Source organism: Stegostoma tigrinum, chromosome 16, assembly GCF_030684315.1.
Source record: "Stegostoma tigrinum isolate sSteTig4 chromosome 16, sSteTig4.hap1, whole genome shotgun sequence".
Classification (NCBI taxonomy): Eukaryota; Metazoa; Chordata; class Chondrichthyes; order Orectolobiformes; family Stegostomatidae; genus Stegostoma; species Stegostoma tigrinum.
The window spans coordinates 16584207-16598167 of record NC_081369.1 but is presented as its reverse complement, the minus strand read 5'-3'; the positions used below and the strand labels follow the sequence as shown (position 1 = coordinate 16598167).

The following is a 13961-nucleotide window of genomic DNA, read 5'->3' as shown; positions in this document are numbered from 1 at the left end:
AAAAATCTATACTTTTGGGACATCTATGGATATAATGGCTGCAAACTTCATCCACTGTGTGTGTTGACATTCATCACTACTGTCCATCTATTATCAAATAAACCTAGACAAGACACTTAAGCTGCAGTGTGGAGGGGAAGCAGGTAGGCTGTTAGTTCTCATAATCCCCTGAGCATCAGTTTTCTTGGATCCAATCCTTTAGCATTTTCACAGTAAAGTGGGTGATTATAGATCTGGAACAACACTTGAGCGTCCTCTAGAAATTCCCCTATTTTCCATATGGACAGTCTACCTGTGCTGTCAGCAGATCATCTGCTAAAAGCACACACTTAAATTAAGCCCTCACCAACCAAAAGGCATTTTTCACAAACCAATTTTGAAAGCAATTCATGAAAACAATTACTGATTTCTCTCAATCTTATTTTCTGTAACCAATCCCAGGTAAGCACAGGAATTATTGACAATTTAAAATTAAACTCACATCAGATTTTTAGGAGATAACAGATAACTATGGAAAATCCAAATGTTGTATAAGTCATCAGGACTTTGATTACATGGGGTGTCCAGGACCAGATGGCACAGTCTCAGAATAAAGGGGAGCCAGTTTAAGACTGAGATGAGGAGGGATTCCTTCTCTTGGGAGTTGAGAGTCTTTCAAACTCTTTGTTAGAGAGAGATGTGGGGATAGAATCATCATGAGGGGAGTCTTGGTGGCACTCACTTTCAAAAGCCTCATGGATGAAGAATGGCTACTGTTTAAAAACCATCTCCAGACCACAGAGTCATATCACTCAGGAGGTGAAAAGAGGGGCAAGAGTGAAAAATTAAGGAGGAATAAATAAACTTCAATGAGAAGAGTACCATTTGCGAGCCTGGTGATGTCCCTTTAGCCAATGAAGTTTTTTTTCAGTGCAGATAGTGTCGTAATATCATGCACAGAAGCAGCATAAAGACCTAACCTGAATCAACAAGCACAATGATCAAAACACCAAAGCACTTTTCCTGTCTACATTTCAGCCAATAACAGATCTCAATTCTAGCCACTGTCAATCTGAACAACAGGAAGTTTGGTCAGACTTTCCTGGAATATGGAGTATGATATTCAGCAGGAAGTACAGGAAATGTCATTAACGGGTGGTCTTACAATCTACAACTTGCAAAAGAACAACAAATTTCCAAGTTGAATTGAATTAAAGTTGGCAGTTAAGTGCTATCACAGACAGATACTTATCCAGCATTAATTTATAGTCTGCAATATGGGTAAAGAAAGTACAGGCTAACATGATTCTCATTTATGTAAAATATTTTTCCTTTCTTCTATAAAGATCTTCTCAACCTTAAGAACATGAGAATTAGGAACAGGAGCAGACCATGTGGCCCCTCTATCCTGCTCCACTATTCAATACAATCATGACTCATCTTCTATTTCAATCCAAATTTCCCGTCTGTTCCCCATAGCTCTAGATTCCCTGAAACACTAGAAATCTGCCCATCCCAGCCTGGAATGCATTTAACTGACAGTGTATTCACAATTCTTGGCATTGTACAATTTCAAAGACTCAAAACCCTTTGAATGAAGAAATTTCACCACCTCACGGTCCTCTGTGGTTGTCCCCTAATTCTGACGCAGTGTGCCCTCCTTTTGTAGATTTTCTATCTTAGATTTATGCAGAAATGATACATGTTTCTGCAATGGGATTACCTATCATTCCTTTAAACTCCAGTAAGGTGTCTATCCACTATGCAATTGGCATCCAACCCACAAAGCACACATACCCATCTGGTTCCTTAACTTCTCAGCACCATAACATCACCCTTCCTGTATGCGCTTACTGTTTGACAGGAACTGTCAAAGCGGCTGTGATGCTGGGCCTTTTAATGTTAGTGCACAGCAATGGACTGCTGTGAAGAAAGGGGCTTGGTTTGCCTTCCTCTGCCAGTACATTGCTGTGAAACAACTGTCAGAGTGGAAGCATAGCTCTGTGCTTCTGAGGGTGTCCTAACCACAATCTCCTGTCAGAAAAACAGGGCTATCTCCTTTCTGCATGAAGTAGCCGTTCCTTGGAAAACCCAAACCTGTATGTTTTTATGCGTTGGCTGCCAATGTGAGTTAACTTGTACTTCCCTACCTTCTACACCATCTGCCTCCTTGCTTCCTACTCGCCGAATTGGTATATGTCTCACCCATTTGAAAATATCTTGTTTATCTCAAATCTCTGCTTCTTTTCCATTGACCAATTCTTTATTTACATGAGTGTATTACCTCCAGCTCCACAACTTGCAGAATAATCTTTGTGAAGCATTTTACAAAATAGCTTTGAGTGTCCAACCATATTATCTCTACTGTTTTCCTTTTGTTATTAACTACATCCTCAGAAACTAATACTTTGTCAAGCACAATTTGCCTTTTGTAAAACCATGGTGAATTTGTCTGATTATATGTGATTTTCTAAGTGTACTGCTAAGAGTTCCTTGATAATGTGGTCCCAGTGACTGATGTCAGGCTAACTGACCTATCAGCCCTTGATTTCGCTCTCCTTCCTTTCCTGAATAACGATGTTACATTTTCCAACTTCAAATCCACTAGGACTGTTCTAGAATCTAGGGAATTTGCAAATTAGTTAAATGTATTTATTATTTTGTTATGGCTCTTTAAATTCTTTCAGGTACTATAAAAGATTCATTGGTTAAACATTTGCAACAATTACCGAATCTGGGAGTGATTATTATGACATCTTATTGCTTCCCCGAACATAACTTGGGGCCAAAATCACAGAATTAAAAATTCCCCAAGGCCCTGAAACAACGCAACCAGAAATATCTCCATTCCTGGTTGTGGTTTTACAAAATTTTTCATGATTTAAACAGGAGATGATTAAAACAATGAAGAATTAATTGCAGCTCTGTAAGAGTGTGTAGAGTAATAACACAGGTCATTTTAATTTTGCTGACAGGTTCAGGAGATCTTATCAGTACTTGTTAAAAATTCCAGAAAAGTCACACACCATAGCAGAAAACTAACGAATGTTGCACCTTTATTGACAGGTAATATCCTCCCTGCAAATATTAAGGTTTCTCAGCAGGAGCTTCTCAAGATGAACCACTGCGGGGATACAGATCAGTGAGTTTCTCTAATCAGGAAATGCTTGATCCACATTTTGCACCTTCCCAAAAGGGATGGCTGAATAATTAGCTCACTGAATCAGTATGTGATCAATGAACTGTGAACTGTGGCACCGTGCACTGGCTGTCTGATATGATTTAACACTGTTACCATTGTACCTCATTTTGAGATTTGAGCATGGTGATTCCAATAATTTACCTAGTTTTGCAACAATAATAGTGCAGATTTTTTTAAACATGGTAATATGCAGCACGCAGTGAGGGATGAATCAATGTAGTAATTACCAGGTTCAGTGGTGAGATCCTTGCCTCTGAATCAGAAGGTTGTGAGGTCATGTCTAATCCAAGGAGCATTAAGTGTGAGCTGGGATTATGTGCTTACACACAGTAGTGTACTGATGGAGAACTACACTGTTGGACGTGGTATTGTTTAGATGAGAAATTAAATCGAGCCTTCCCTAATCTCTCAACCCAAAGCAAATGATCACATGGCAAAAAGTGAAGGGCAGCAGAGGACTCCTCCACAGTGTTATAGCCAATAATCTGTCAGACAATCTGACAAGTATAAAAATGGCATTCATGGGATCTTGCTGTGCACAGATTAACTGCCACATTTCCTACATTGCAACAGTGAATACATACCTAAACTTCTTAATTGGTTTTAAAGGCTGAGGACACCTAGAGGTTGCAACAAGTGCAAAGTTTTCTTTTTTCCAACTTATTGCAATTAAAACAAACTAATTTTTTTTGCAAAGTTAAAGAAACCTGACCCTGCAATTTAAAACATTAAGTCGTTGATTGTACCTCATTCCACAATGGTGAGGGTGTCAGGTTCAATATCTGCTGGAGATGCAAGAAGGGGCAGAGATATGCCAATAGGTTATCTCCTATTTCCAGTAATCTCCTGGAAGAAAACTAGGAGAGTGGGCTTGGAGGAATTCTTTGATAGAGATTGGCACATTCGGATGCCATCATTGATAATGAACAGATAGATACTGAGGCTGCCATTGATACGGGTGCAAAGGTGCAAAATCACATTTTTCTCTTTGAGTAAATTAATTCATTGTCAACCTGTACGAAGCTCAAACTCCCAGTATCCAAGAGGTCAGACGAGAAACCGCAATTAAAAATACAGGCTCCAGGGGGATACATTGTAACAGCAGGGAAACAGACACACTAGGTTGATGCACAAAGATAGCCCGTAGAATTGTTTGCTGTAGCAAGATCTTCAAAATCAGTGCAGAAGATACAGAGGACTATAGGAAGAGCAAGGAAAAGAGGAAAAGGTAGTGATTGTAACGAGGTCAGCCAGATGGATATCACGGAACATGAGTTCCCTGATTGGACCAGATTAACAGCCCCAATCAGGGAGCTCTGGCTGACAGATATAAACAGAAATGTCAGACATCCTGTTCACTCTGAGTACTGGCTCTGAGGGAGCTGGATCAGTGTCAAGGACTCTCCACTTTGAAATATAGAGTGACTAGGTGATGGGAGGCCAGCCTCTCTACAGCTATTTCAGAAAAGAACAGGAATGTACAACTGTAACACATTTAAGGCTTTCTGACTATGAATTTCTTATATTGCTTTTTGTATCAAAATACATTCATTAAAAATTAAAAGAGCCAACGCTAACAGAAATCACAACGAGCAATACTTGGTTGCGGTAGGACATGCAACAGTGCCTTCAGCTGGTCAGGCCTGTCCTTGTGTGTTTAGATGTAACAATGCAACTTGCTGAAAGTGCAGATATATTCTAATCAATTTATTCAGGCATGTTAGGACACACCTGTGGACTTGAATCCATATGTTCTGGCTCAGAGATAGGGACACTACTGCTGCACCACAACAGTCTTCAAGATGATACCCGAATAACAAACAAGAAGGGTAATCAGCAGCAATGAGATTACTGAAAATATAAGCTAATAACACTGCAGTGAGGAATTTAGGCATCTCGTATTTGAGTGAACAAGGCAGGCAACTGTATAGCTCCTTAAACAGTTAGATTTAAGGACTGTAAAATTAACCGGGGGAGGGTTGAGATGAATGGACCAAGTAAATTGGGTGGAATCAAATCAGATAGGATATAGATAGAAATGCAAAAAGTGAAAGAAAAACTGGTTCAAAAGCAAAAGGAAGATGTTCATAAAAGAAAACCAAAAGTACTCTAGCTTCAATGTTTTAAAAATCTTCAACAACAATTAAAACCTGACAAAGTGAGACTCCATTGGTAATAATGAATGTTCAGTGTTGGAGAGAGATTGACTGAAGGTAATGAGCATTTATCCCATTATTAAAAAGGATACTGAAACTGAAGTGGACAAGGCTAAACTTTCCATGGTGAATTTGATTTGTCCCTACTGTGAAAGTACAGCAACCTCAAGTCATTTCATGCAGTTCAATGGCTAGGTGAGATTTGTTTTTGCATTGTCAATGTCAGAGTTGTGGATCTTCTTTCAAACTTCTGAATTTCTAAGTTTAATCTCGCATCAGCTCTCAGGTGAAGCACTGCTGCAGCATTTCTGCATAGTAAATTAATGAAACTACATTTACACAAACTACCACCCACAAGATGCACTGCAGAAACTCAAGGCTCCTCAGGCAGCATCTTCCAAACCTGTGACCATTTCCATCGAGAAGGACAAGGGCAGCAGATAAATGGGGACACCACCACCCGCAAATTTCCTTCCAAGCCAATCACCATCCTGGCTTGGAAATACATTGCTGTCCCTGCAGTATCACTGGGTCAAAATCCTGGAACTCCCTCCCAATAGCACTGTAGGTGTATCTACAACAAATGCACTGAAATGGTTCACAGCAGCAGCTCACCACCTCTTTCTCAAGTGCAACTAGGAATGGTGATGAAGACAGGGTATTTGAGAACACACTTTGAACATCAATCATCTAGTCCTCATCGTAATAAACCTGACACTGGACTGACACTGAGTGGAGTAAGAGCAATTAAAATTGACAACTTAATCTGGATGGAACACCTTATGATCTTAGTCACAGTTGAATCTTCAGCAGCTGACATAATACGATATGTTCCTACACTAACTATGAAAGGCATACCAGTAACATGGTACATCACTTCACACGGGCTAAAACTATTGATCCATATTATTGATCATTATAAACTCTCTCTCAGGATCCTGACCTGGTTTTGGACAGATACTAGTTCACTAGCAGCAAATATTCTCATCCTTTTTTTTAATATCCTGTCATGGCTTTTATTCCACCATCCCTAGTGGTAATTTTTTTCCCACATGTCACTGTCCTATTCGGAACATAGCTGCCTGGAGTTACTATGCTGTGTCATTACTTTACACCGTGTGTCTCATCTTCATATGCTGACTCTGACAAGAGTGTTCTCTAATCATCAAGGCAGAGAGTTCACTGTTATTGATGCTTACCTGAGGATGGATTTAAAATTGCTTAAATTGCTTGCTCTACTCTCCAAGGCGATACAAGGGAAAAGGGTCTCGAACAAAATCTCCAGGAAATAATAAAGAAAGGCACACAGATTGAAAGCCAGATGGCACAGGCTGCAGAAAGATGTCCAGGAATGTTAGCAATAGAACCAAGCAGGGTCAATAGACACCTTGGTATGGTTCAATGCCAAAATTGACTAAAACCAAATAACCCAATAAGCAGCAGAGCCATCACGGTTAGTTATTTATCTTATTTACAGACTAGGTTAAGTTGGATGGTGTGAAAGTTGCTGTAATTGTGGCTCAGTATTTTCATTTAGCAATTGTAAAGTAAACCACTTGAGTGTCTTACCAGTTCATTTTTCTAGAAAGTGAAGAAAGGCACATGGCACATGTCAGGTGGACAGCACCCTGTTTCAGTCATTTAAGATATCCAGAGGGAGTGGTTAGTTTTCAACTATGACAGGAATGAGGAGGATCACTGCCACTGAGAATTTTTGTCACACCTCCTTATCATACTGTTGTGTGACAAAATTGAAAAAGAGCTCCAGATGTGGTTTTACCAATATAATTTACACATCCTCATCTGTGCCTTATTGGTTACAAGTGAATGTCAAAAATTTCATTTGCTTTTTAATCCAGTGAAAATTAAGTGCTTTAATAGTATCTACTAATCTTGCCAAGAAACATTGATCAGTGTCAAATTCTCTCTGCATCTCTGTATTTTGCCTGTCTCTTCCTATGACCATTGGTATTGATACTTGTGCATTGATTAGCATCACTGGACACAGTATCCAGCTTGCTGTAATCTGTAAATTTAGACCCGTTGGAGCTGGGTCAAATATTCCAGTTGCCAAATCATTTATGAGACCATTGATTCCTGTAGACTTCATTGGCAGCACTCTTAGCACAGCATCACCCTTCTGAAATCATGGCAACACAAATATGCCCAGGCTCCTCACCCACATCCTCCGCATCTTTAATATTCTCAAAGGGATTCAATACATTAATCGTCTACAACCTGCCCCAACAGAAAGCAGAGTCTCATTTGAAGCAGACATTATTGCCATGTAATTCCTAAGGCATGTAAAATAAGTTTTTTTTTTAAACTTAGTTTTTCAAGTGATCAAAAGACAGATGAGTCCTTACCTTCGTTGGTAACTCCTTAGCTTTAGATTCAAACAGATGTTCCAATTTAGTGGTGTCCACTGTCACTTTATCTAAGGAAGCCCAGACAGTGCCCCGGCCAAATTTACAGCTCCTGGAGGGGCCTTCGGGCTGCTTCAGTTCCTTCCAGAAGAGCTTGACGGTTTTTCTCTTCTTTGTTAATGTAGAGTTCGCTCCCTGCGAAGGGGATACATTAGTGGGTGGAGGTGGGGGAGGTAGAGGGGAGCCAGATGGCTTTCCGAAAGGTAGTGGCGGTGGGGGTGGGGGAGGAGGACCTCCAGGCGGTGGGGGTGGGGGAGGAGGTGGACCTCCAAGCAGGGGAGGTGGCGGAGGCGGCGGTGCTGACGGAACCACTGAACTCCCAGGTGATCCAGAAAGATCCTGTTGAGCAGTTGCCTTGGTCACGCACGGGTCTATATCTAGCACATCGATGTCCTCCTCCTCACGGAGATCTGTGAAATCTAAATCTTTGATTATGAGCACTCTAGGACTCACTTCCAGTTGGTCCCACATGTGCTCAGAGTCCTTCTTCATAACGGATGTTTTCTCCACATTCTTCTCATTAAGTTCAGCCTCAATGCTGAACTGTTCCTTCAAAGACGTAACCTGAGGCTCTGCAAATTTCTCCAGCGTGGATTTTACATTCCCGGGGATGCTTTCAATGTTGGGCTTCTGATCGCTGTCCTCAATCTGATGGCTGGTCTGCCTGGAAAAGCGTTTGATTGGACTCTCGGTAGATTCCACCAAAGCCTTTTCAGTGACTCGCCTCTCGCTTTCAGTAGGACTCTCTTCCTTGGTGAGCTGAAGGTTATTGCCCTTGGCTTTAGCATAAAGCATGTCGAGCATGAATTTCTTGTCATTGGAGATGGCACTGCACTGATCCAGGCTGGATTGACGGATGATGCATCGACCTGCAGCCAAGCAATATACCAAACATAATAAGTTTCACGAACCCGTTAAACAATCAAATCATTTCTAAGCGCTTCTTTTTTAATGTTTCAATTGAAGAGACAACACTAAAGCGAACAGTAAATCCCAACTCTCTCTGCTTACTTTTTTGGTGTCCAACATTGGAACCAGGCCCTGAGGCCCCACACACCACCATGCTGAGCTTCAGAAAGCAAAATGATGCTCCACATCAAGATGGGAAACAGACTCGGAGCCTTGCTGCATGTTTCACTCCGCGCAGTGCTCTGTTCAACAAAGTGAACCAAAACTAAACAGAGCACAACAGTTGTTTTGCACCAAGCAAAGAACGTGACCATCTGATCTAAACAATTTACATACTCTTTTTTCCCTAAACATAAACGTCAAATTACAAATAGTTTATTCTGCTAGGCAAGGGAGTTGAAGCTAAGTGTGTATCCTGGCAAATAGCCCAGAGTTCTTTCGATCACATTAAAACAAAAACCCTCTGGATACTTAAAAAACAACCGAGCTTTCAGCACTTCCCTCTTTATTTAATATGGAAAGGAAAGCAGGCGGCTCTTTTGGGGTCAGTTAGGCTGGTAATGCACCATCCTATTTATTTTTGACAAAGGAACATTTCTCACTGTTTACTGAGAAATGCATACCCTTTGTTTGTAGCACAGCTATTAGCAGCTGCTCCTACGGTTTGCTCCTGGGGAATGAACGGAAACTAGAAGATGAAATCTCTCTTGCCTGAGTCATTATTGCCCGCCGGTCTGTCTGCCCTCTCTTCCCTCTCCAATGTGCTGCTGGTTGATGAACTGCTGGAGGCTGAACATGGCTCCCTCTCGTTTAATGCTTCATTCTGTTGCTCCTTTTCACTGAGCACTTCAACTGGAAGCAATAAGAGTGATACAGTTTAGGGAATATTTACACATCAATTTGACAACATATTTTTATCAACAGTCACCAACCCACTAAAATTAAATCTCGGAAAAACAATCCATCATAATCATGCACGACAGCATCTTGTTACGAACCAAAATATCCCAGTGACTTCTTAATTCCACGAAGTAATAACTCAGAAATTATTCATAGGAACAAGAACTAAAACAGCTACTGAGTATTTCAACATAATCATCCACAATCAATGATTACAAAATACAGTGCAGTGCTGGGTTACACAAACCAACAAGTTCTTAGGAATTCTCACTGGTATTAATTGGTAAATTATTTAGTCATAGCTGAACTAAAGCTTGAGTACAACAATTGGCCTCAAAACTAGGGAGTTGGGATAAAACAGCAGCAAGGGTTTATTGAAGAGAAAGTGCAGAGAAACATGGGGAAAATCATCTTTATGCTGAGAAATAATGCAATTCCTTGCCACAAAAGAAAGTATAGGCAGAAACTGTAAAAACCTCTGATGGACACAAGGTCACATAGTATGTACAAAAATGACAGGCCAAATAGCCTTGCTCTATGGTGTAAAGTGAACATTGTTCCAGCTGTCAACTATTTGATGTGTACAAATCATGCGTAATGATGTCATTAACTTGTGGTACAATTCCACAACTTCACGAGGTGCGATCCTTTTCAATTAAGAGGCACGCTTTTTCCTTTTGTTTTGTCACTTTCTACAATTTCAATGTAAATAAGGATTGGAAGAAGTTTTATTAACATGTTCAGAAAGCACAATATGTTCGAACATAAAGTGTAGAATATCTAAAGGCCTCATAGCAGATTAAACCCAACTCATTTTATGAACCAAATATAATGTCTGATTATCAACTCTCCTGCAGTGAAGTTTTACACAATGCCTCCCTGAACTCCATAAAGGTAATCAAGCAAATCTCAGGATAAGTAAAATCGAATGGAGAAGCTTGGAGATATGCCATGAGCCTGAAGTATCTGTAAGGGACGGCAGTTAATGCATCATTACCAATTCTTATTTTCATCTAGTCTCACATTTAATCTGCTTTTTACATGGTTTACAAATTAAAGAAGCCATGGAGAAATTAACCATCAAAACAAAAGCAAGATATGACAGAAGCTGGAAATCTGAAATGAAAATAGAAATCACTAGAAATACTTTGTAGGGCAGGCTACATATGTGGAGAGAGAAACAAAGCTAACATTCAGGTCAAGGAGAGCAAGGATAATCCTTGACCTGAGATATTCTCTCTCATTTCTCTCCACAGCTGCTGTCAGACCTGTTGAATATTCTCAGCACTTTCCAATTATTCTTATTTGAACTGGAGGTTGGGCCAGAGGCTCAAAAGATTTTACAATCTTATAAATGTTTGTATCAGCCTTCCTATCTAATCTCCACAAACCCTCTCCTCCATGACGATCCCGGTATGATTCCAACATCCAATTTATTTTTCGTACAGCTCCACATTGGCACCTGCTGGTCAGCTATTATCTGAGCTGTCCTTAAATATGAAATGAAAGCACTTCACTTCCAGTGGCTCTTGTGAAACAGGTTCAGAAATCATTCCAATATCAATGGCCTCACTCATTTCCACTGGCATCCAAACCAATAAAAGTTCAGAAGCTAACCATCCAAGATACTTGCTTATTTTCTAGCTCCATTGTCTTTGCTCTCACAGGGTCCAACACAAATCCACTGAGGGAAGAATTCCTCTATAACCCCCTTTATGTGTTCTCCGATGGCCTCTGCCTTTAGAAGTCCCTACTAATGATGTGGACGTGCTGATGATGGAATGGGGTGGACAAAGTCAGATGACACATGACACTAGGTTATAGTCGAACAGGTTTATTTGAAATCACAGGCTTTCGTAGCACTGCTCCTTTGTCAGCTCTTCCCTCCACTTCACCTGAAAGGAGCAGTGCTTTGAAAGCCTGTGATTTCAAATAAACCTGTTAGACCATAACCTAGTGTCAGGTGATGTCTGACTTTGTACTTGTAACGCACATTCCATGTTAACGTCAAATGAGTATCAATTATTTTCTTTCCAGAAGGCTGGTCACAACTCCATTTTGAGGACATTCTTAAAGAAACTGTTTGGGCATATTTTCTGCAATTGATGTTAATAGTTATTTGACATGGTTTAGCTAGATCTTCCTATTTTTATACTCCGTTCCATTTAAAATAACGGCCAACATTGCATTTGCCTCCCTATTACCCGCTGAACTTGTAAGTTAGCTTTTTGTGATTCATACATGAGGATTCCCAAATCCCTCTGTGCTGGAGCTTTCTGCAGTCTTTCTCCATTTGGATAATATTCAGCTCCTCTAACCTTTCTGCCAAACACCTCGCTTTCTCATATTACAGACCATCAGGCTCAGTGGTTTCAATCCCACTGTTGGCAAGGCTAAGGCTTGCAGCAATGCCAAAATATATGTGGGCACAGTGAACGGGATGCATGTAATGTCTGAGCCCGAACTGAAGGAGATTGCCGCTGGGTGCAGGATGAGGCTGTGATTTGAGCAGTGGCTGTAGTTTATGGTGCAATTGGATACTATAAGCTCAAACTTTGACTGCACGTCATTGACCTTGCCATACTGTATCCAGATCCTTGGCCACAGTGATTCATCTCCATTTGTGCTCTGCCTTCCTGCAGATACAGGGCATCTCTTGTCCTTTCCATAAGGAAGAGTCAGAACAGGAGTCCTATTAGATATGTACTTGACATATTTGGAGTGGGAGTGGAAATTGCAGGGAAACTGGCCGTAACCTTTCAGTCTTCCCTAAACTCTGAAGATGTGCCAAAAGACTGGAGAATTTCAGACATCCTGCCCTTCTTCAGAAAACACTAAGGATAAATCCAGCAATTTCAGGCATTACAACCAACCAACCACCTCTGCATTCAATACTCAGTAAAATTAAACCAGTGAAGACACCCAACTAATTACTCCAAACATTCTTCACTGGACTTTTGAATAGCCAACCCCAAACTTTGTAAATAATTAATTGTATCTCAAACAAAAGACTTAACTACTTATTAAATGCACAATAACTTTAGCAGAAGAAACTTTAAACAACAAGGTAAGCTGATTAATGTCTATGCTTTAAAACTGAAATATTTGTTTTCAGCCTCCATTCAGACCAACACAGTTAAGGAGTAAATGAAATAACAAAACCAGCCAGTTTAAGTAAATGGTTTTCATGATGTGCTGTTTCACAGGCAGAGGAGTGGACTCCTTGCTTGCTTTTTTTGGACGATCTACACAGGGTCACCTTCTGAGTTCATTCAGATATAGCTAATAATGCTTCTAACTCAACTCTCTACACTTTGGGTTTCTGAAATAGAGCTTTCAAATTTTCATGCTGTCGCGTCAGCAATGAAGCACACCTCTCAGAAAATATAGCTCAAAGAAACAACTTAAATTCTGGTTCTGCCCTGATAGATTGATTGTCTCTTGCTGTGCCCTCAAATACCATTCAACATTTGCCATCTGCTTGTACGTACGGTTTCTTCCAGACTTGCTAGAACCAAATTCCAGGTACTGACCTCATTTGTAGCCCACGTCTGCTATCTTTTTAAACATTATGCTCTTCCTGGGATTGGTGTGTCTGTTAGATCCCATTTAATCAAGAATCGTGTGCAATTATGCTCTAAGTCTGGCCTTGCGAAACAAATAAAAATTGTTTAGTCTGTTATTTTCCTCCAACCACAAGCTGCCCCACAAGTCATTTCCAGCTCATAACTCCAATCCAAAAAGTGATAAAAGAATAAAACTAAAAAATAATGAAAAATCAGCAAAGGTTCTAACACAGGTCATCTGTTTAAGTTCAGTGGTTGAGAAGCTTCTCGAAACAATTATTCAGAATTGAATGAGGAGTGATATTGATAAAGATGAGTTGACTAAAAAGATTAAATATGCGTTTTGAAAGTGAAAATCATGTTTAACAAACTTGTTGAAGTTTTTATGAAGAGATCACAAAGAGTTGATGGGGGCAATGCTGTTGATGTGATGTAAAGTGTCCCACAACAGACTTATGAGGCAAGTTTGAGTTCACGGCATAAAAGGGACAGCAGCAACATGGAAACAAAACTGGGGGAGTTACAGGAAACAGAGTTAAGGGATGCTTTTCAGGCCAGAGGAGGGTTTGTGGTGGAGTTCCCTAGGGACCTTGCTTTTCCTGATATATATTATCATGTGGATCTTGATGTCTAGTGTACAATTGTAATGTTTGCAAATGATACTAAACTTGGAAGAATTGTAAACCGTGAGGAGAATAGTGCACAACTTCAAAAAGGACATTGACAGGCTGGTAGAATGAGTGTAAAGGAGGCAGATAAAGTTCAATGCAAAGAAATGTAAAGTGATGCATTTTGTCAGAATATGGACAGACAGTACAAAATA

At 40.3% G+C, this 13961-nt stretch overlaps 1 protein-coding gene across 3 annotated transcripts in view; it reads right to left on the bottom strand.

Moving 5' to 3' along the window:
- Positions 1-13961, bottom strand: part of fhod1 (formin homology 2 domain containing 1) — a 297281-nt gene that overhangs the window by 27463 nt on the left and 255857 nt on the right. For all 3 annotated transcript variants that reach the window (XM_048546635.2, XM_048546636.2, XM_048546637.2), the window contains 2 exons: positions 9384-9524; positions 7704-8632 (listed from right to left, as the gene is read on the bottom strand). In XM_048546635.2, coding sequence (XP_048402592.1) covers positions 7704-8632; positions 9384-9524 — 1070 coding nt within the window. The remainder of the gene's footprint in view (positions 1-7703; positions 8633-9383; positions 9525-13961) is intronic.